Here is a 23986-nt window from a genome sequence, read left to right on the forward strand (position 1 = left end):
CTCACTAGACTTGCTGTACGTGTGTGTGTGTGTGTCACTGTTCCTGATTTTGTGCTTTTTTGTCATTGAAGGACATGTAACGCCTGTTTTTGTCATGTTACTGTGAGGGTGAGTCAGAATGATGCACGTTCACTTCATCCTGGTGTTAATACAGCCTGCTATTAGTGTGTGTGTGTGTGTGTGTGTGTGTGTGTGTGCGCACGCGTGTGTGTGTTGTAACGCTGCATTTACAGGCTCAGCAGGCTTCCCAGGTGGCTCTTGGCGGGGATGAGCGCTGACAGGACTGTCTGTGCACGTTTCCTCTCAACACACAGCATGTCAGCGCTCATAAAACTCCTCCGCCTCTCATCCTTCTCTCCCTGCCTCTGTCATGTTGCATTTTACATTTACATCTCGGCTCTTGATCTCACATACCCCTCTTTACCTCCCCTGTATCTCCTTTTTGTTTTACTTATCTCTGTTCCTGTCTGTTTGTCTCTCTTTCTTCTCTCCCATCCTGAAAGCGTCAGACCAGATTCCTGTCTGTGCTGCAGTAGACTGGTGTGGTGGCAGCCTGTGCTCTGGACCACAACAAGGCCCAAAGAAGAGCACAATCACTGTCTGTGTCTCTGTAGTTGTTTGTTTAGAGGATGGCAATGTACTATGGATTAATGTGAAATTTGGTACAGACATTCATGGTACAAAGAGGATGAATCCAAATTACATTTTGTGGTTTTGACAGAAATGTTGTGAGAACCATTTGATGGACTGCTTTGACATCCCTCATCAAAAAAGTTTATAAAGTTTACAAATACAAATCCCTGTGTGATGTCATTGACAATAGAGGAAGTAAGAAATATAAAAAGTAACAACTTAAACTAAGATGAAGAAAAAAAAGGGTGTCGTGGCCGAACTCTTCAGACAAGGCCAGTAGATCTTCAGGTCTTCCGCAACACTTGCACACACAATGTAATGTAAATGTAATATATGTACATATATGGGATTTCCATATATGAAATATAAATTTTTATTTTATATGTACCCATATATGAAAGGTTATTTATGAAACATATGAAATTTCATATGTTGACATATATACGTATCTAGCCTATACAAATATTTACATGTATGTATGCTTATATTGCAGACAGATTTTACATAAATATAGATTCATCCCACAGCCTGTCAATATATGTTGATATTATAAACAGTAGAGTCCAAAAGTCTGAGACCACTTTCACAGAATGTCAAGTTAGGCATGTTTAAAATTTGTGAGAAATTAATAAGAAAAACTTTTTTAAACATATAGATTTTTTAACATGTATGTTGTTTTAATAAACTTGCGTAAATGAATTAAATATGTAATCTTAACAAATGTTACACAAACACATAATTTTTACATAGAAAACATATGCGTTCTATGTAAAAATTCATCACATAGATATTTTTGATTTATGTACATATATAAATCTCACTTTGGGCATTTCAGGTATGTTACAAACTTATATCTTCATATATCTAGAGGATGTATATATGTGATAATAATATATCCCATTATACGTGACATATATGGCAACATCACTCTTGATATAGGGAGATCTATGTCGTATATACTGCACACACTGAACTGTAATCCAACAAACTTCTTTTTATATTCCCTCAGGAGTTTCCACCTGTTGAGGGGTTACTCCTCAGGGCATCCCCATCTTTTCTTTATTTGGGAATTATTGTATACCATTATGTCCAGGTTCTTTTTTTTTGGAGTTTCTACATCAGCCCAACTTTCCTGATTTGGTATTGGTCCAGGTGCATTATTTTTACACATGTGTGACCTCGAGTTCCCATTGAATATTCTTGGTATGTGTAGGTTTAATTGCCAGCCAGAGCCTGATGCACATTGTTTTCACGTTGTCCCTTCCATTCTTGTGAACATGATATCTCAGTAACACCTTGACGGAACTTCTTCAAATTTGGTAAAAAACGTTCACCTGGACTTAAGGATGAACTGATTAGAATTTGGGTGTCAAAGGTCAAAGGTTTCTGGCCTTGTGAATGCAATATCTCCAGAACTCTTCAAGGGAATCCCTTCCAATTTTGCACAAATGTCCACTTGGACTCAAGGATGAATTGATTAGACTTTGGTGGTCAAAGGTTAAAGGTCAAGGTCACAGTAACCTCAGAAAACACTTTTTAGCCATAACTCCAGACTTCACACATTAATTGTGACAAAATTTCACAGAAATGGTTCATATTTTATAAGACTCTGCATAAACAGAGATGTAACCTGGAACTAGTCTGAGGGGAGGAGGCAGAACACCACCAGGAGGTGATTCTAGTTTCTTACATCATGATCTGATTTATGTTGCTTACGCACTTAACACCTGTCTCTAGTGAAATTATTGTTACATGCATTCTGTTAACACACATCTTAGTTTATTTATCACATGCATTCGTATAACTAGTTACACATCTTTTGTAGATTTCTAAAGATATACCACAAGGGCTATTCACATAGAGGTCAGGGTGACTTTGGAGGCAGGGAAGTGGTTAACAAATCGTCTGTCTGTGTTCATTACTCATCTGACAGTCTGCTGTTCTGTTTCTGTTTAGCAGAGCTTCCACCACAGCGCTGATGCTGCAGAAAAAAAAGCAAAACTGGCATCTCTGCGTTCTTGTTTCCCTCACATGAATTGAAAGTTTATGTGGTTATCTAAGTATTCAGTGACGTTAAGTGACCCTTTGATTCCAGTTGAAAACACTATGGCTAGTTTATCGTTTCATCGTTTTAGAGGAACCTCAGCCACATTTTGCAGATTAGGTTAGAAAGCTTTTAAGACAGAAGTGATGTGTAAATCCTCACTGACACAGGGTGAGGTGTCTCTGCAGGGACGCCACTTCGTGTCTTGTCTTGTCGCAAACTCCTGTCTCCTTTGATATCCATGAATTTATCCCGTCCTGTCACTGCGTTGGAGGAGGTGGTAATGAGGGACATGTTGGGGCCACCGTGTTGGTGGAGCGCCAAAACAATTACAAGTTTGCCACGTTATCACGTCTTATGCTCGTCTCCCTTTTAACAGCATACCTTGGAAACATGACTAAAGTGCTGAAAACTGGCAGCAGCCTTGTTTTGTCAGAGTAGAATATGGGCAAAAAAAGTTAAAGTCCCTGCCTGCTTTTATTGTAACTCCTCCAACATGTTTTCTCCCACTTAGCTTGGCGACAATATTTCATGACAGGCCTCCTTTGTGATTTCTCCAGTGATTGACAACCTCTTATGTCTCAGTTTTTCTCCCTCTCTTCAGTTTCCTTCTTTAGTTTTTATTGTTCCAAAATGTCACAGTTTTTCTGCCACTTTTACCAGTATTTGCTTTAAAAATGTTACACAGAGAGGGAAAGGTTAGTCTTAGGTTGTATTTTTCGTTAAGTTAGAAAAATGTCTGCACCATGTACCTCCACTATGGAGGTTATGATGATTTGGGTCACATTTGTGTGTTAGCAGGATGTCTCTAAAAACACAAGAAATCTTAATGAAATTTGGTGCAAAGTTAGGTACAAGTGATTTCTTTCATTCTTTTGTTTTGGTGCAATATATATGAACATTTACAGGATTTTCTAATGATGAACTGAACTTCCGTGGAAATCAATCAATCAATCAATCAATCAATCAATCAATGTAGTGTGTGCTTTACAGAATAAGAGCAATAAAAAACAACCCCTCACTCACACATACATTTACACACAGAACAATAAATGACCAAGTAATAAATAAAAACAAAAAGTTTAGGTCAATAATAACAGGAACTGAGAAAACACTGAAGACTGGAAAGCAAAGATAACAAGATAGTGATAAAGATAAAATGATAACATACTAAAACAGTATGAGTACAGAGTACATGTATTGAGGTGAGTAAAACCAGAAATAAAAGGTAGGAAATTAAAAATCTAATAAAAATGAAGACAAAATAGTAAAGATAAAATGATAAAATAACCAGAAATAAAAGTGAGGTATTAAAAGGAAAATAATCCAGAAAATAATCATAGAATCAGCTTGAAATGAATAAATAAATAAAAGATAAATAGATCAAATTTAAAATTCAGTGTCCTCTCAGCATCACTCCATCAGAGCTGTATCTTCACACACCTCATTCTGCTCCTCTCCATCTCCTCTCTCTTGTGAAATCCATATTGATTGACCTCATCCTGTCTCTCTCCCCTTCTCCCTCACTGTTGTTACTAAGTGATTGCTCCATTGATCAAATCTCCTCTCAGTCTGTAGAGAGCTCTCAGGATACTTAATGTTGCCTATAAGTGGCCACATTGGAGATCTTCTTCCCTCAGAAACTCTTGCTTGAGTTCGCAGTATTTCCAAAGTTAGGTCTCAGTTACGCAATGTGTTGCCAAACATGGTGGTTTGGGATTGAATGTTTCACTCAGTGTCAGCTTCATGCGGTTTCAAGAAAGTGCTGCAGCAAACAAATACAGTATTTACTGTATGTTACTGGTTCCCAACCTGTGGGCTGCAAAGGTGTTGCAAGTGGGCCAACAAATAATTCGTAAAACACTACAATTTTGATGAAAAGATGTAATAAATAAATAAATATGATATATTTATATAATTTAAAACAAAATTATCTTTAAAACATAAGAAACTCCATTCAACTCCTTTTTTTTTCTTTTTTCTTTTTTCTCGTATTAAGGCCTATCACTGTGTTAAGCCAATGACAGAACTCGTTGTCAACAGACGGACCACCAGAGTATTAAAATGGATAGCTGCTTAGCAACAGGAACATTTAAAAGAAAAAAGGAGTCAAGAGACAAAAAATAAACAAAAAATAAACAAAAAGAAAAACTGAGCTTCCCCTGTTTTAAGTTCAATCGTCAATGTTTGATTGTTAGAATTAAAATAAAAAGTGCTCTTACAAAGAGTTATTTGGCCTCCATATTGTTAGGGCGTTGAATGTGAGCCATGAGTCGAACAAGGTTGGAAGCCACTGCTGTTTGTGATACAGTGATGTGGAGAATAGAGTAAAATTAAATCATTTAGGTTTAGAGTTGTGGTGCAGATTACATTTATAACATGCAAAGACTGATTTTGAAGTGCTTTTGAGCAAATAATCAGTTTAAGATTTGACTCTTCTTTCCAGCTCTTTTAAAACATTGAAAACTTTGAAACCAGATGCAGAACATTTGAGTTTCAGGAAATCAGTTGTTCTGGGGGGAAATCTTTCAGATCTAGTGGGTCTACTAGTCTCAGCAACAAAACGTTAATAAAAATGATCTTGTAACTCTTGTGGTGCATATTTTAGACACGTGAACTACTTCTTGAGCAGAGATATTTTAAAATGCAGAAGAAAAGCTCAGTTGAGGAGGAAAGATTTCTTACAAAATGTTTTCCCTCTTTACATATATGAATTAATACAACAACAAAAGGATGAGTCTTAAAAATTTTACAGGAACAAATTATTTATTGATTATAGTTTTTTTTTTTTTACCAAATTGCAGAAGATTTTGGACACAAGCACTCTAATTGGGTTTATGAATTAAAGAAATCTATCACTAACTGCCCACAAACCCTTTAGCTTTGCTTTGAGCGAAAAAAAAGGTTGATTATTCTGGCTCTTCCCAGTTTTTGTGCTGACCGTCTGGGAGGTGTTCAGACACCCAGCACTTTCATATTTCACAAATTCGTTTGATTCAAGTTTTAATTTACTGCAGGAGTGTTTGTGGATTTTTTCCTTCAGTTCCTCATTATTGAACTCTCCTCTCCCTGACTGTCACTTTCACTTAGGTTTGCCGTCATCGCCTCGGGCTGTGCCAGCTGTCCCAGGTTGGTCTGTCGCAGAGAGGGCTGCGGTGCTGAGTTCTGCTACCACTGCAAACAGGCCTGGCACCCCAACCAGACCTGCGACTCCGCCCGCCAACAGAGGGCGCAATCCTTGCACACCCACAGCAACCACTCGCCCAGCTACACGCAGGAGCAGGGGCCCGGTGAGAACCTGGACTACACGCACGTACACACACACACACACACACACACACACATACACACACACACACACACACACACACACATACACACACACACACACACACACACACACACGCACATACACACACACACACACACACACACACACTCAGCCTCTCTCGAGAGTGAGTGGATCAGAGCCAGACACAGGTGCCATGGTTTCACACAGACACACATTGTGCAGATGTGTGTGTCTGTGTGTTAGCTCGGTGCAGACATAAACAGACAGATAAAATCTTCTCCACCAGCATTTCCGACCTGAAAATATATTTCACACCTCTGAGAAGTCGGCGAGCCTCGGTGTCTCTGTCACTCAGCCTTTATCACATGTCGATCCGCTCAGTCTGTCAGAGCTGAGTCAAACTCGTCTCACGTCTGTTCTACCAGCTTCAGATCCCCAATCGTTCCCACAGCTGGGGAAAGTGCACCGCGTTCAATCAAGCATCAGACACTATTTATATCACAGCTTCTCCACTTGATAGTTTCATGACTGCAGCACTGTGCATCCTGTCATTTAAAATGTCACTGTAACATGGCTCAGTCTGAACTTCCAGTTTGGTGAGCTTTACAAAAAGACGTGGTGGTTTTAATTTACTGACTAAAGTTCATACACACTGATTTTAGTCATCAAAAATCATCCACCAACCACAGAAAGAGATATGAATAGCTCAGCTCTGTTGGCGCATTTTACAGTTATAACTGATTTTGAAGTGCTTTTGAGCAAATAATCAGTTTAAGATTCGACTCTAAAAGTTCTTTCCAGCTCTTTTAAAACAATAAAAACTTTGAAAACAGTTACAGAACATTTGAATTTTAGAAAATCAGTTGTGTTCTTGGAGGAAATCTTTCAGATCTGTAGGCTCTGCAACAAAATGAGGGAGTGTATTATTAAATAAAGTTAATAGAAAACATCTTGTGACTTTTGTGATGCATGTTTTAGACACTTGTGAACTGCTCCTAGAGCAGAATTATTTTAAAATGGAGAAGAGAAAAATACATGAACAATACAAGATCAGTTGGAAAGGAAAGATTTCTTATAAAATATTTTTCACTTCACAATTTTCATCACCACAGAAGGAAATGATTTTAAGAATCTTAAAAATATCACAGGAACAAATAATTTACTAATTATAGTTTTTTTTTGTTTCTTTTACCAAATTGCAGAAAATTTTGGTCACAAACAGTTTTAATTGGGTTTATGAATTCACTATCACTAACTGCTCACTTACAAGACATGCAGTGGTGTCTATGAAAAAGCATCATGATTTATGTTTTATTTGAGCTATTTGTTAGTTTTGCTATTGCTACATAGCTAACATTAGCATTAACAGCTGTTTACTTTTCAGTTAAGAAGAAACTGTGCGAGGTCAGCATCAAACTTTTTTTTTCTTTAACTCACCAAGAGTTGTCTCCAGTGGTGGAAAGCAACCCTTTTGTGTTGCCTCTATTTCCATCGCTTATTTTCTTGTACTGAAGTTTGCATGCTAACCAGCTAGCTCCAGCCTAGCCAGCCTGTCTTGTCACTTTCCGATACCGAGTCACTGTAGTGTCCAGTCTGCCATGAAGAAGTAGCTGCTCAGAGGACGTATAATAATGTGAAGAAAATATGAAGCTACAGCCAGGAGATGGTTAGCTTAGCTTAGCATAAAGACTGGAAACAGGGGGAAACAGATTTTAGTGTTGTTGTAGTGATGATAGATGTAAACATAACACACTACAAACATGCGTGCTGGTGCGTGCAATCATTCTAAAATGTGTGTGTGTTTAATCACATTTTGATTAAAATCTATGAAGTAAATCCCTCCAGCTGTCCTCAGTCATTCTTCTCTCTCTCTCTCTCTCTCTCTCTCTTTCTCTCTCTCTCTCTCTCTCTCTCTCTCTCTCTCTCTCTTTTCTTAATTCACCACTTGCAGTCTTCCTCTCTCTGCCAAGTATTCAGAAGACAACAATCCAGACAAGCCAAAACTGACTCATAAAACAATCCAGGCCGCTCCCTCCCTCCCTCCCTGTCTGTCTGTCTGTCTGAACCTGCTGCTTAGTCAACTGGATACAGATCTACAGAGACAGAGAGGAGACGACACGGCAGGGAGAGATGGAGAGAGCGGGGAAAAAAAAGAAAGAAAAGAAAGGACAATGAAAGAGAGATGAGAGGAAGTGTGTTAAGTCGTGTCAGCAGAATACAGAGTACATAAACAATAACAACTACTCCTACACCCAGACAGACACACACAGCGCCCACTTCAAGAGTCTCTTCAAGTTAAAATGCCAAAATGCCCTTTAAAGAGCAGAGAGCATTCCCAGCATCCGAAATTCAAACACACACAGTAAATTGACTTTTTTTTTGGCTTCTTGGCTTTCTCTCCCTTAAAATGCATTAGAGGACAAAGTGCTGCAATTGTTCAATCCATTACTCTAATGAGGTTTGATTTTGTTGCCAACAGAAGAGGGAAAAATACAACTAAAGGGAACATTTGTAGTAGAGTTTAGTTTTTCTTACATTTAAACAACTTTAACATGTTTTTTGACATTTTATTTAATTTACTTTGAAGCAAATTTAACCCTATTTAACACGTATATTTAGTTGAAGTGGTGTAATAATTTTAGCCAGATACAAAAAGGAAAGAATAAATATTAACTGATATAAAGATACACCATTTTGTTATAGTGTCTAAAAACTCAAATTTCTTCCAGAGTCATTGCTGATGTTTTGAAGTTTGAAGTTCACAGCTGAGTTTCAGAACAACAGTGAATTAAGAAGACACTTCAGGAACTGAGGGGGCTTCAGTGAAGTCGGGGACTGCACAAATACGCTTATTCAGTTACATGAGACGATCATATCGCTCTCACGTTAGTTCAGCAAACATGAAAGTGGAACCAGCTGTCAGTTAGCTTAGCTTAGCATAAAGAGCCAACTAACCCTCTGCAAGAAATTTAATAAGCATTCCCAAAATGTTGAAATATTCTTTTTAACTACTTGATTTTTTTAAGCACACACACACACACACACACTCACACACACACACACACACACACACACACACACACACACAATTGCTCTGAGCAATGTCTCTAAGGTTAAACTCATCTTCTCTCTCTTTCCCTTCTCTCTGTCTCCAGCTGATGACATCAAACCCTGTCCTCGCTGTGGCGCCTACATCATCAAGATGAACGATGGGAGCTGTAATCACATGACCTGCGCTGTCTGTGGCTGTGAGTTCTGCTGGCTCTGCATGAAGGAAATCTCCGACCTGCACTACCTCAGGTACTAAAATATCTATTTCTGTCCACTTCACAGTAGACCTACGGGAGATTCAGCTCTAGTCTTATTAGGTCTAAAAGCTGCATTTGACACAGTTGACCAAACAACCCTATTGGACAGACTAGAAAACTGGGTTGGGCTCTTTGGCACATTATATGTGGATTTTTCTCCTTCTGTTTAACATTTACATGCTCCCATTGGGCCACATTATAAAAAACAATAACATCAACTATCATAATTATGCAGATGATACCAAATGACCTAATGACTACAGGCCCATTGATTCTCTCTGCAACAGACAGATGACTACATGTGCCTGAATTTTCTTCACCTGTTTTACCTTTCACTCTCCCTCCTCTCTTCTTTCCCTCCCTCTGTGTTTCCCTCCATCAGTCCATCCGGCTGCACGTTCTGGGGGAAGAAGCCTTGGAGCAGGAAGAAGAAGATTTTGTGGCAGCTGGGAACTCTGATCGGAGCTCCAGTCGGCATCACCCTGATCGCAGGCATCGCCGTTCCCGCTATGGTCATAGGCATCCCTGTTTACGTTGGCCGCAAGGTAAGACACAGCAGAAGAAGAAACTTTAGCTGACCTTTAAATGAGCTCATGTTTGTTATTTAAAATATTATATTTTAAAACAGAAGCTGAACCTGTCTTAAATTATATTATATAATTATATTATAGAATTATATTATAGAATTATATTATAGAATTTAAGACAGGTTCAGCTTCTGTTTTGTTTTTTTTCTTTGCTTTTTCAATTCATTTTAATCAGCGTAGTTATTTTTTTGTCATGTTGAATTTCTACTTTTGTCTCTTTTGCTCTGGTTTATTTAGATTAATCAATTGACAGAAAACAATTTTTATAATTCAAAAATTGTTTTTTAAGCAAATATGGCAAATATTCAGTTGTTCTGGTTTCCTACATGTGATTTTCTTTTTGTTTTATTGGTAGTAAACTGAAACATTTGAGTTTTGTTGTTTGTGGTTATAAAAAATATTCTTTGACTTAAGTCAGAGTTCAACTCTAATTTTCAGCCAAAATATTTCAAGTTAAATCCCAGATAGAAGTTTGAGAAGTTGAGAAAAGGAAAATGAAATTAAAATCTAGATGACGGGGCTTTTTAAGAGGAACGGATAAGGAGCATTATGAAACATCATTTAGGAGTTTATAATCGTAACATGGAGCTTTGTATTCTTTATACTACTCACATCGTAGCTTTTCACACTTATTTAATCTTTATGGTCACTTTATCCACGATCTTTGTCCACACTGCTACAGAAACCAGAAGTGGAAAACCACAGAGTTGTGACAACACACACACACAGACACACACACACACACACACACATATATATATATAGTTTAGAGTGCTGCCACAGTCATTCTTTTACAATTCTCATGTGGTAATTAACTGGAATTTACAACATTACAAAACAAAAAGCTTTTTCTGTCGGAGTTTCATTGTCCTCTCTCCTCGTTTTGGCACAATGTTAAAAGTTTTCTCGAAATGACAAAGTGTTTTCAGTTCCTGTTTACCAAAAAGCAGTTAAATTATATTAAAAGATTCACAAGAAGTGAATGGTACATACTGTAAATTTACAGCAGTTAACTGGCAGCAGCTTCGCCTGCTAAGTTCTGTTACATTTACAGTTTCTTATCACTAGAAATAAATTTGCAGTTCTTTACTGTATTCTTGTAAATTTACAACACAATACTGGTCACAGTTTCGTAAGTAAAGTACTGTAAATTTATGGTTTGTAACTATTTGAATCTACAGTATGTGTTTTGTATTATTTAAAAAATTCTTGGTTAGTGTGCCTTTTGTTTGGTCATTAAATTGGTCTAAAATTGATGAAATATTGCCACATACTTACCAATCTTAGACGGCTTTCAAAAGACAAAACCTGAAGAAATTCCTCTTTTGTCAAAGCTTTGTCGTGTTTTTGCAGTTTGTTGTGTTGTTGCTTCATTAGAAAATTTCCTAAGAGACAATCTTCTTTCAAGTGATTACAAGATGTTAAGAAGTAAGGTTTTTGCTGCACATTAAGATACTGTGGCGCTCTCTTGTGGACAGTAATGAAACTGCATCACTAAGTCGAAGCCTGGTGAAGCTCTGACTCAGTGTGAGGTATTGGAAGAGGTGAACTAGTCAGATCAGCTGGATCCTTAGATACAGCAGCTCACACACACGTCTGTTTACTTCATGTTCACGTTGCTCTGAGAGCACAGAGTCAGTGTGTGTCAAAGTTTTCAGAAAATGTTTCAGTGCTGATGGAGGTGAAAGAACTACAGGGGGAAAATCTGGAGTGAAATTAATTGAATTAATATGATTTAAGGAGGAAAAATAAACAAATAAGAGTTTTCTGATGCTACTGTATTTATCTTTTATCTTCTAAATTCAACCTGGATCTTTTTTTTTTATTAAGAATCATTGAACTGTTTTCAGTGTGTGAAATGGGGCATGCCAGAAAAAAAAAGTTTGAGAACCGCTGCTCTGTGACAAGTTATGACACAGATTTTGTTCTTTAAAAAGAAGCTTGAGGAGCTGTCTGGAAGAAATGTAGATCAGTGATGATTCATATTGTCTCCCTGCAGAAAAGGACGCTGGTTTTTACTCAACGAGTGTGTCTGCTTTTATCTCTGTGTTCATTCTCGTAAATAGTGTTGTTTATTCCAGAGAAGCCCATCGAGAAGATTTTCCATAGACAAACCCAGGAGGAGTTTATATCTTACAAATATACAGAAATTACACATGGGTTTTTTTTAAAAAGATGATTATGATAATTTATGTACTTAAAATTAGCCATAAATACAGAGGGGTGGACCATTTCTCCAAAGTTACATTACTGGCAGTGTGGAGATTGTTTCGAAAACAGCAAATAAATTTAGAAAATATGGGAAAAAGTTAAAATAACCAGAAAATTTTACAAACTGTTGGGGGGAAATTTGGACAGCTTTTCTAAAATCCCTAAATGAGTCTGAGGAAATAAAGATGGCAGGTGCAGGATATGGGACTAAGACATACTGTATATTTCTGTTTGAATCATTTGAAAATATTTTTTGAAAAGAAACTTCAATTTGCAGGTTAAGTGATGAGAACATAGACGTCCTGATGGTTCATGCTCCAAACTAAATACAATAATCTGACGTTTCCGTAATCTGTGTGGTTGATTCTGACAGTATTTTTCTGAGGGTAAAATTCAGGCAAAGTGTAATGACAAAAAAATAATACAAGAAAACTATAAAAATAAAAACAACAAGCTGTTTGAACTCCACAGTAGATAAATACAGGTTGATCAGAAAATAGGTCCAACATAAACCAACTCATGATTTATACTGTAATTGATAGGTCAGACTTCATTGGATAATAACCAACAGTAACTCAACACGACTGTGTTCATTAGTCAGTTTGGTGAAATGAAGTGAATCATCTACTGTTTTCTGTGTTTATGGTTTTGTCATTTTAAAATCACCTAAAGTCTGATGTCCAACCTTTAACCTTCACCTCTGTCTATGTTCATCTTCAGCTCAGTCATGTTGTTAGTGAAGTGTTTGTTAACTTCGTTAAAGCGTCTCTCTCTCTCTCTCTCGCTCTCTCTCTGCCTCTTCCTCTCTCTCCCCTGCTGCAGATCCACGCCCACTACGAGCTGAAGAAGACGTCCCGTCACAGAAGGAACCTGGCCATCACAGGAGGCGTGGCCCTGTCCATCATCACCGCCCCTGTCATCGCAGCAGTCAGCGTGGGTAAGAACCTCGACAGCACCACCGTCATTTATTATATGGCCGAAATAAAAACCAAGGATGGAGTCTGGACACACCACTGCTGTTCTCTTACATCAGGAGAAGAGCTTCAGATCCATCGTTTGTGATTTGCGATTTAATCCAATGAATAACACTGAAAACCAAAGTCTGATACATTTTGTTGATGCTGACTTAGATTATCAAAATGTATCTCTTTAAAATTTAAATAGAAGAATTTGAAAATATATAGTCGCAAAATGAAATGTCATTATTTTCTTTATTTTCTCTTTGCTTTCTTCGTCACTTAATTCTTGAACTTTATTGGGATCATACAGTTCAAAGCAGAAATTCAAGGAAATTCAAATGCGAGGACACAATGAATTTTAACTTATCATCCACTGATTTTCTTTCTTAAACACAAAATCTAAAAATTACAGTTCAAAGTTCACATTTAAACTGGGGTATAACTCGTCCCTCTCCAGGTATCGGCGTTCCCATCATGTTGGCCTATGTGTATGGTGTGGTGCCCATCTCTCTGTGTCGAGGAGGGGGCTGTGGTGTGAGCAGAGGGAAGGGCAGAGGCGTACGAATTGACTTCGATGAGGATGACGGACCAATCACAGGTGAGGACACTGAACTGATGCTGACATTTCCTACAAACTGATGACCAGGATATCGTTAATGCGTTTGGTTTCTCTGTCGTTCTGCAGTGGCGGACGCGTGGCGAGCGCTCAAGTCTCCCAGCCTTGGGGAGAGCAGTCTGGACGGGGCAGTCAGCGGTCTGAGCACCACCTCCCCCAGTGAGGGGCTCTCTGTGGCCCCTGGGGCTCTGGGTGACACGCCACACTTCAACACCTTGGCGGGAGGGGCCCTGGGGTCCCGCACCGGCAAATACAGCAGGTGAGGATCAGGGATTAGGGATTTCCCACTCATTCATGGTGTGTATTGATAGCAGAGTGTAACTGATCAGTGTGTGTATTCATTCTGCTGCAGGCTGGAGGTTCAAGCGGGGGAGTTGGCTAAAGAGTCGGCCCAGAGGGAGACAGGCAGCCTGGGAGCAGGAAGTGACTGTGCCAGCACCAGAGGAATGGCCGGATCCATCATCTCCTCCTACACACTACCTGACAGGTGAGGCAGGAGGCCGCTGTCTTCTTCTGTGGTGTCTTTGAGCTCTCTCTTGAAATCTCACTTTTCTTATTGCATCACTCATGTGTTTTGGCTTCTCTCCTCTCTTCTGAGAGTTATGAGTTTTTTGAAGTTGACCTGCTGCTGACTCATCTGTCACTCTTTAAGTTTTGATTTGGACGTGACGTGACTAAAACGACAGGATTAAAACTAATCTGAGGACTTGACAGGTTGACGCCATGATCTCATGTTGTTGTCTCCTCTGTGGCTCACAGGCCTAAAGCATGTGGCTGCTGTTCAAGGAAATCTTTGTTCTCCCTTTTACAGTTTTTATATTGTTTTTAGGTGGCAACATGTGGCTGTTAAGATGAAAATAAAGTTTCTTTAAATCTTTATAAAAGCTACATTACAGAGTGCTTGACAAAGACAGCAAAAAGTAGAATCAATTAAATGAATAGAGAAGAAAATCAGATAAAAAAATGTAAACAATCAGGTGTATGAAAACCAATACAGAGTAACTAAGAGAAATAAAGCAAGCGAGAGTAAACCAGGAAAACACCATGCTCATGCTCAACTGTGTCTGAAGTTGTTTCCAGTCTCCTTATATACAGTATAACCAGTCATGTGACTAATATAAACAGTAGATACTACAAAATTAAAATCATCTTTTAAAAAAAAAAATGTTTTATAAGATATTATATTTACTAGTGGATACAGAAATTTATCAACAAAATATAAATGACCATAAGTGTAAAGCACACAATATTATTAACCATGTTATATAATATTGTTTAGCTAATACAATCTTTTATCTTAAACCATTAACAGGAAAAATGGCTGAATCTCAATTTTTCAAGACAAATCGGCAAATTCTCTTTTTTTAAAACATTGTACATTCAAATCTCCTCCTTCTCTTAATATTGATGTATAATTATAACTAATTTGATATAAAGCCATTTAATATTTGACATAACTCTTCCTTTCTTTTAATACATTTCTCACAAAAATCCTCTTTAAATTCTCTGTTATATTCTCCAGTGGTTTTCTAACATCAGAAGCATAATGTTGTAACCATGTGTTCCTGCAGGGAGTGCACCAACCTGGAGATCCAGGTGGACATCGAGACCAAACCCAGCCATCTCTGCCTGACCAGCGAAGAGGACCTCACCCCACCCCAGGGCTCCGCTGCCATGGCGACCGCCTCAGGAGGCGAGGAGCCTCAGGACTGCAGCTCCAGACGGGGCGGGGCTTTGTCCGGCTCGGCGTTGGGACTTTCACCGGGGGTGTCGATCAGGGAGGGGCTCAGAGACGTCACCCTCGCTCAGCCGGAGAGCATCCGCAGCGACCTGGAGATGTCGGACACGCAGTCGGACGACATCGCAGAGCTGACGTCCGACGACTGTGACTCGCCTCACCCCAAAAGCTGTCACCTGGCGGCCGGCCAGCAGCCCCAGCCCCCCTCTTGCCGAGCCCTGAACCCCTCCACCGAAGGCCTTCACTGTCCCGCAGACAGCAACGTCATCCTCTACGTCTGAGAGAAGAGCGGCTCTCAGGATTGCACAAAAAAACAAACTGATCCCCGACATTTACATCTAAACTCTCCCTGACTTCATGGCTTTTCTTTCTGTTGTCATTACTCATCTGCTGCTTTTGCGCCTCACAGACACCGTCTTAAACACAGACAGCGTTTGTTCACTCTCGTCTGTCTGTCTTATCTATCTACCTGTCAATCTCCTCACTGAGTAAATTGTCAGGGTTCTACCTCTGAGATTTATAAGATGATGATTTATGTTTACTCCTTGGTGCAAAATGCCTTGGCTACTTAAGCAAAAAAAAGAAAAGAAAAGAAAAAAAAGCAAGAGGTACAAATTTTCCACAAGAAATATTGCAAAACTGAAATGATGAAAGAAGGTGAAGTGTCACCGAGCACAGCCGAGGGAGAGGGACCGTTAGGATGTGAGCTGAAGACGAGGGGGATGTTTTTAACGATGTGTGAATGAATGTGGACTTTGTACTCAACTATCGTGGCTTTATTTTCCTCTTTTCCTCTATTTATATTCAGATGACCTTGAAATTGTATTATTTGCTGTGTGCATGAGTCTGCATGTGCCGAGCCTTGTGTGAAAGGTTTAAAAGGGCAGCGAGTTTCTGTTGCACTGGTCAAAGTTAAAGTTTACTTAAAGAGAGAAGCTGCACTTGAATCTCACTTTCTCTGCACAGAGAAGGAGGAGGAGGAGGAGGAGGAGGAGGACTGGGGGGGGGGTTGAAAATGGGGAGAAAAAATTAGGTCCAGACTTTCTAAATCACAGAAATGAATGAGTGAGTTCTGACAATGACGTGGCCACAAGACACTGCAGAGAAATGCACTAAGAGAAGCAACTTTATTCTTGCTCTGTTCTTGTGTTTGTGACAGTGTTGGACCTTTTTCATACTCCAGACAGTTTAGGACAGACCAGTACTGAAGCGCTTTATCATCTAGTATAAACTTATATAAATATAAATATAACGTTAATCTAAAATTGCAGAAATCAAAATTCCAGCCAGTTTTCTATCATTGTAAGCTAAATAGGAATCTTCAATTATTTGAAATAACACATTCATGTAGGAGCTACATGAGTGTGTGAAAGAAATAAGCTTGATCTACACTAACATTCATAAAAACCTATATCAAATGTTTCACATATTAAAAAAGCAATGCAACTTCAGATTTAGATTTAGACTCCCATGTATTAACATGTTATGGAAAACAAACATCACATACAACTGTGCCCAGGCAGCAAAATACATCCAGCCGGTACTTGGGCCACATGCTCGTTTTCTTCCGGCCCAGTATACACCTGGTTCCACGGCCCCAATCTGGCCCATATACACCATGATTATAACATGCTAGTTCCACATCTGGACCAACTGTGGCGGACACACACAGAAAATCTTACAGCTGTCAGACAATACAAGAGGATAACTGAAGAATCTGCCCAGATGGGAAAGTATATGGGCCGGACTCGGGCCGAGGACCCAGGAATATGTTGGGCCAGAAGTTTATTTTGCTGCCTGCGTGGCACTTGGCTGAAATAAAAAGCAACATCAGTTACTCTAATAAAAGTAAAATATAATTTGAAAATGCACCTCATTTGCATAATAACTTGACTTATGCGACTATGATAACAAACTTAAACATAGGTGGACAGTTAAGTAATACTGTACCAAGTACTGTTTTCTATCTTTTACTATCAAATACACTGTGGTTTGCTTATTTGACATTTCTGAAATGTTCACTTTGACAGTTTGTTCTTGGAAACAGGATTTTTCACAAAAAAAATCCTAACTCAAGCTCCACTTACTGGCTTTTTCTAGGAGTTTTGAACCACATCTTACCGTCTTTCTTATTCTTACTCATCTTTTATTATTATTTTAATTTTAATTTGGCAGTTATTGTCTCTATTAACCAGTTAATGGTTTTCTCTTTAAAATGTCAGAAAATAGTAAAATAATTTTCTAGAGCCAAGTGTTACTTATTCAGATTGTTCAATAACAGTCTGAAATCAAAAAGATCATCCGTTTATATATTTATACGACAAAGGGAAACAGCAAATCCTCACATTTATGGTTAAAAAGTAATAATAATAATTTGATTATCAAAATAGTTGCTGATTATTTTTTTGTCAGTCGACTAATCCATAAAAGAACAAATAATCAGCTGTAATATGTGATCATGTTTGAAAACTCTGGTAGGAAATGATCCATCAGACAGTGAACATATCACCTCCACCTAAAACTAGCTGCCTAACCTGACGCTGCTCACTCTGTAACTACCGCAACAGCCCGTCATTGTCAGACTTCTCTCACTGTGTCGTTCAGGTGTGTGTCATGTGACTGGACCTGTGTTTGACAGTTGGCTGCCTGCCTGCCTTAGAGACACTCACTGACCAACAACACAACACACACTCAACTGGTTTTGGTTTCCGACGTGTTAACTGGCTGTCTGACCCACCTGAATGGTGTGTGTGTGTGTGTGTGTGTGTGTGTGTGTGTGTGAGTGAGTGTGTGTGTTTGTGAATGGATGGACTCCTGATGAATGTATTTGTTCGTCCCACTGTGTTTTTTGAATGAGCACTTGTGCACTTTATCTGAATTTATCTTATTTATCTTCTTTTTTTTTTGCTGTTCATCGTCTGTTGCTATGTTACATCAGTTTACTTCAGTTGCATACAAACACGACAGTCTGTGGTACAACCAAAACACATCACCTACCAGAAGGCCTTTTATGTTGGATGTAACTCAAGAAGAGTTTGGCTCAAAAAACATTATATAACCAAGTTTATCATTCAGTATTTTTTATTTAAAGGGCGTCCAAGTTTTTTTTAAATCAATTTTATGATGCAAGGACTGTAATTGTTCTTATTTTTTCTATTTTCTTCTATTAATTTATGTTGTATAAATCATCTTTTACAGGTCAGTGTCACTTTTGAAGCCAAACACTTCAATTATTGATGCCAATAAGCTCTTCTTAATCATCCTCACTAGCCTGACTTGTTTCTTAGCTTTGGATCACCTCTGTGCTTCTGTTTAAAAAGGTTTTCCACCAGGTTTTCCTTCAATCCAAAAGGAATCAGGGTGGGAGCGTTTTTTAATCATCTCAGAGTAGCTTTATGGATTTAGCTGCTTATGTAACTTGACAGTGCTTCGTTTGGTCTGCACTTACCACTTGTTTCTGCCTGCTTGCCTGTGAGAAAACACATGAATGTACCACGGACGGAAACCCAAACTTCCTGTAAGAGTCTGACTGAGTGTTAATGGAAAAGTCCTATTGAGAACACAAGTGTTCCTGTCTTTATTTGAAAAGGTTTTAGAGTATATAGATAGCAATATTTAAGTGTTATTATTCTGTTTGTGTATTTCCTGTCACTGTTAGAGCTCTGCCTTGTGTGGGGTTGTACATGCAGGACTGTGAGAGACAACTTGTGGACCTTTTGAGGGGAAAAAATAAATAAACACAATCTGATGTTGCACCAAAGCAAAGAGTCATTGTCATTTATACTGGGAGAGACGATCTAAACATTTTGAACTCGTCAAACACAGGTGAAGATAATAACATAATTAATTGCAGCTGTTGTTAATGTCATCAGTTGCGCCTGAGGTTTCACTGCTGTGAAAAAGGTCTGCCTGGGAAACACTGTTGTGGAGAGAGACGTGTCACTGTTTTAGGCTGTTTTCAACACAGGAGCTTTAACATTACAGTCATAAAAGTTTCCTAAGTCCCAAAACACACACACACATATATATATATATATCATATATATATAGCACATATCACCTCTGTGCTTCTGTTTAAAAAGGTTTTCTTTTATATATCCTTTTATAGGTCGTAGGTACTAGAGATGTGATTCTTCCAGGACTGACGAGAGCAGTATAATGACACCACAAGTTTCCTGGTCAGATATTAAACTCAGAGAGAAGAAGAAGACCGGCTCAGTAAACAATTACAACAACATCAGCAGGTGCAGGTGCAGCAACTTGTTTGAAAAAAAAAAAAATATATATATATATATATATATATATATATATTTAAATCCAGTAGACATGTACGTTCCTTTTTATATTCAGTCCCAATCTAGACTCCAGTCCAGTTGGTGGCGCTAACGCGTCATCACGATGTGATGAACCGTCTTAACGCGTGAAGAAGACGTCGTGTTGTGCTGAGCCGTAAAGCAGAACGTGTGGAGTCGGAGGAAGGTTAAAGTGAATCCTACAAAACACGGTAAATATAGACATTTATCAGCATGTTAACAGCACGTTAAGTATTTTTATACACAGTAGAATTCATTTGTTGTTTGAAAATAGTAATGTGTTCACCGGAAATAGTGTAAATAGTGTTGAATGAGAGCGGCCTGTTGCTAGCATGAACATACTGTCATTGAAGGAGAATCAAGACCGTGAAAGAGTCTTACTATAACAATCTGACCTGATCACAAGCTCATCCAACATGTGGTTAATTAGTACATTTATAGACAAATATTGTTGTTTGGATAATTATACAGTAAAGTAGTTATTCGCTAGCTATGTAGCTACCTGTCTACGGAAAGCTAGCAGGCTAATAATAACAGAAGAAACATAGATAGGAGTTTGTCTCTTTGACTGAACTGTAAAATCTGTGGTTCTTCTGGGCATTAGTGTGTTTCTGGATGAGTAACATCCACAACTTTTGAGGTCGGAGATCAATTTATTTAAATAAAAAAAAAAAACAGCTGTAAAAATCTTTACCAAAGAGCATCGATGATAAATGTAATTTAATTTGATTGCAAATTGAATTGTGGAATATACATATACAATGGAATATACATCTGTATATTTTTAGCTAATCAGAGGATATTATCAATTGTTTTGTCGGTTTTGTGTTGTCTTTGCTAACAACTGTTTTAATTACATTATACATGTAAAAGCCCAACTAGGGACAGGAGTCAAGAATTAGGTACAGCTATGAAGTCCTTGTCTGAGTCTGAGACATGACTGAGCACACTTATTTGTTGACTTTTCTCTGTGCAGTGCTGTTGTTTTTATGATTGTATTCAGATATTCTATGCTTTTATTAATTTATTTACATCATCTTATTTATGTCTGTGCTTTTATTTGATTGTTATCATCAGTCAAATCCCATAATTAATTTCTTTGTAAAGCACTCTCAAAGAACAGTTTATTAGATGTGTTAGGTGCTGTAGCCAGTGGTTATTTTGTTTGAAAATAAATCAAAAATTAAATTTCAGATACAGCTGTGAAGATACAGTTTCTGAAACAAAAGAAGCCTAAATGCTGATGGACAAAACATCATTGAGTTATTCAGGCAAGAACAAACAGGCCAGGCTCTGTGAGGCTTTTCTTAAACTGCACCAGCACCTTGCTCCACTGACTGGTGATAAATCTAAATAATGCCTTGACTCTAAATATAATGGTGGGTATGTAACCTGCATGATAGACCACTGCCTTGTCTGAGGTACATACTGTTGTTGTGTAATAACGAAGCAGTGCATCTGATTTATCCAGTAAAGTGTTCGTGAACAGAAGAGACTTGCCTATATCACCCTGTCTATCTTCCCTTAATCTGTCCCATCCACAACATCCCATTTTGGTCCGTATCATTTCCACTCTGTCCCTCCCCTCCCCCTCTTCCATCAGCATCATGCCGTTTGTGGACGTGCAGTCACGGCTTGGCATCAGCCTGGACCGCTGGCTGCTGCTGCAGAGCGGACCGCAGCCCAACAAACGGGCGTCTCGCTGCCACGCCTTTGAGAAGGACTGGATCGAATGTGCCCACGGCATCGGGCAGACCCGTGCCAAGAAGGAGTGCCAGCTGGAGTTTGAGGACTTCTATGAGTGCATGCACAGGCAGAAGACAGTGAGTGAAGAGGGGATATGTTTATTATTTTGCAAATTGTCCACAACATGTTTTAGCCCTCCTTTAAACTGCTCTTGAATCTCTCAAAATATCTGTCTTTAAATCCAAAACTCACCGTAGACAACTCTTATTCATTTATGTCTATGTGGAGTTTCTGCTTTTACCTGTCACCAGTCTATCAAATAAACCTGTAACTCACAAATGTAGGATTTAGCTATTATACTGAGTCAGAAGTCAGACTGTGATCATCTATTTGTAAGTTTTAAGTTTGAAAGACCAGGATGCAGATAATACAGTAAAGGTTTTTATTATTATTATTATCAACAATGAGCTAATGGACACATCCCCTAGGGGATAAATAAAGTATCTATCTAGGTCACATAGATTGTTGAGGAATGTTTGTCATTTATTTCATAGATCATGTCTAATTCACAATAATTTGCCAGTATAATGGAAAAACAATCAATTTACCATTAAGGGAAGGACAGTACATGTGACACAGAGCAGAAACTTTAGTGATTTGATCCCTTGTTAAATAAATTAGTCTCAAAGAGAACATAAGCAGAATTGTTACTAACTCCTGTGCACTGAATGTGTCTATGACAGAGTCCTACCGATTTTCAACAAAGAATTTAGACTTGAGACTCTCTCACGTTGAATTATTGTACAACACTGAAGCATGGTGGATTTTTTAAAACGGATTTTTACTCAAATTACATTAAATTAATTTTCTGTTAATCAAAAAATAATCGACCAACAGAAAAATCAGCATCAGAATATCTTAATTACATCCAACAGAACCAGTAAAACATACAAAACTCCAGGTGGTCTCAAGGTAAAACAATAACGCTGCTGATTTTAACATTATCTGAGCTGTTATTGCTTCAATTTGAATGCTTGTACCACAAGCACACAAGTAAATGAAATGTAATAATTGAATTGTCTTTTCAGATAAACTAAGCAAAGTTAAACTGCCTGATTTTTCCTGTAGAGTTTGTTTTGATTGATTGGGAGGGAGGGAGGGAGGAAGGGAAAAATGGCATCTGTGAGGTAGGAATAAAAATTATATAACAGACCTGTTATCAGAAAGAAAAACATCCAAGTCTAATTGTCTTAAAGATGTCAGAGTTAAACTGAGGTCAGTTTTGTTAGCAGAATGTGTTTCAGCAGATAACTTCCTCACCTCGAGTTATTTCATCTTCTTTTAAAAAACAGCGGCGGTGAAGTGTTGATCAAAGATGAACGTCAGCTAAGAACCTCAGGATATGAAATGAAATTCACACACATTGAAGATTAATTAAAGTAGAAATTTTTAGCTGTTAAAAACTTGTACTTCGGACTTGGTGTTTTGGGATATTACTATAATCAGAGGCAGGGTAGAGGGATGTGGAACATTCTCTTTAATTACTCTATGTTCTTATTCTCTCTCCATCTCAACACTGACTACTTCTTCTCTTCCTTGCTGCAGCACGAAAGGCTTCATGCTATCCGCCAGCAGCGCGACAAGATGGTGAAGGAGGGGACCTACACGCCGCCACCAAGCCACTCAGGCAAGGCCGAGCAGTCGCCATGAGGGAGCACACAACTGTTCGCAGTTCTGTTCTTGTGTATAGTAAATCAGATATCACTATTTCCTGTTCGCCTGTACAAGTTTGCAAATAAATGTTATCACCCACTGTCCACTTCTTCATGTCTTTTCCTTCACTCTCATCTTCTCTCTGTCTTTTTTTTTAACGTAGTGATATATGTGCAGACAGAATGAAAACAATAAGCTTGCAGTTAATGGGAGTGTGATTTTGTTCAAAGGGTTGATCATAAATAAATGAATCCCGGCACAGATTGTCAATTTAAACTGTCTGAGTTTGCCGATTGCCCTGTAATGAGATGATAACTAGAAATAAAGTTGATACAGCAACCAACCAACAGAGTAAAAAAACTGTGGTAGAAAGTAAATAAGTACATTTACTCATGGACTGTACTCCAAAGCTATACGAGTAAAATGTTTCTTACACATTTAAGCTATTTGAACTGTAATTTTTTTGCTATTGCTACATAGCTAAGATTAGCATTAACAGCTGTTTACTTAACAGTCTAGAAGAAATGTTGCAAGTTCTGCATCAAACTTGGTCCTGGTTATTTTGCTTCTATTTCTATCACTTCTTTTACTCTGCTGAAGTTAGCATGCTAATCAGGTAGCTCCAGCCCGTTCAGCCTGCCTCATCACTTTCCGATACCGAGTCACCGTAGCATTCAATCTTCCTTGAAGACGTAGCTCATGCTCATAAGGATGTACTATAACCTCTTGTCTAATAAATGCAACAATGGCTGAAGCTCTTTGCAAGACTGGTAAGTAAACAGCTATTTATGCTAATGTTAGCTATGTAGCAATAGCAAAACTTATAAACATATCCTTAAATGCATTAATAATTATAACCTAATAATCTCTTAGGGCCATTCTCTTT

The 23986-nt window shown here is 38.4% G+C and overlaps 2 protein-coding genes across 3 annotated transcripts in view; both read left to right on the plus strand.

The window, feature by feature from the left end:
- Positions 1-19140, plus strand: part of rnf19b (ring finger protein 19B) — a 44266-nt gene extending 25126 nt beyond the window's left edge. For both annotated transcript variants that reach the window (XM_022744098.1, XM_022744097.1), the window contains 8 exons: positions 5768-5967; positions 9125-9269; positions 9660-9822; positions 12898-13012; positions 13492-13632; positions 13720-13909; positions 14003-14137; positions 15222-19140. In XM_022744098.1, coding sequence (XP_022599819.1) covers positions 5768-5967; positions 9125-9269; positions 9660-9822; positions 12898-13012; positions 13492-13632; positions 13720-13909; positions 14003-14137; positions 15222-15669 — 1537 coding nt within the window. In that variant the 3' untranslated portion in view covers positions 15670-19140. The remainder of the gene's footprint in view (positions 1-5767; positions 5968-9124; positions 9270-9659; positions 9823-12897; positions 13013-13491; positions 13633-13719; positions 13910-14002; positions 14138-15221) is intronic.
- Positions 19141-19783: 643 nt separating this feature from the next.
- On the plus strand, positions 19784-23204 carry ndufs5 (NADH:ubiquinone oxidoreductase subunit S5). The gene is made up of 3 exons (XM_022744143.1): positions 19784-19892; positions 21305-21524; positions 22993-23204. Exons 2-3 carry the CDS (start codon positions 21309-21311, stop codon positions 23095-23097), a joined length of 321 nt encoding a protein of 106 aa, XP_022599864.1. The 5' UTR covers positions 19784-19892; positions 21305-21308; the 3' UTR covers positions 23098-23204.
- Positions 23205-23986: the final 782 nt, after the last annotated feature.

Source organism: Seriola dumerili, unplaced genomic scaffold (genome assembly GCF_002260705.1).
Source record: "Seriola dumerili isolate Sdu_G_001 unplaced genomic scaffold, Sdu_1.0 BDQW01000078.1, whole genome shotgun sequence".
Classification (NCBI taxonomy): domain Eukaryota; kingdom Metazoa; phylum Chordata; class Actinopteri; order Carangiformes; family Carangidae; genus Seriola; species Seriola dumerili.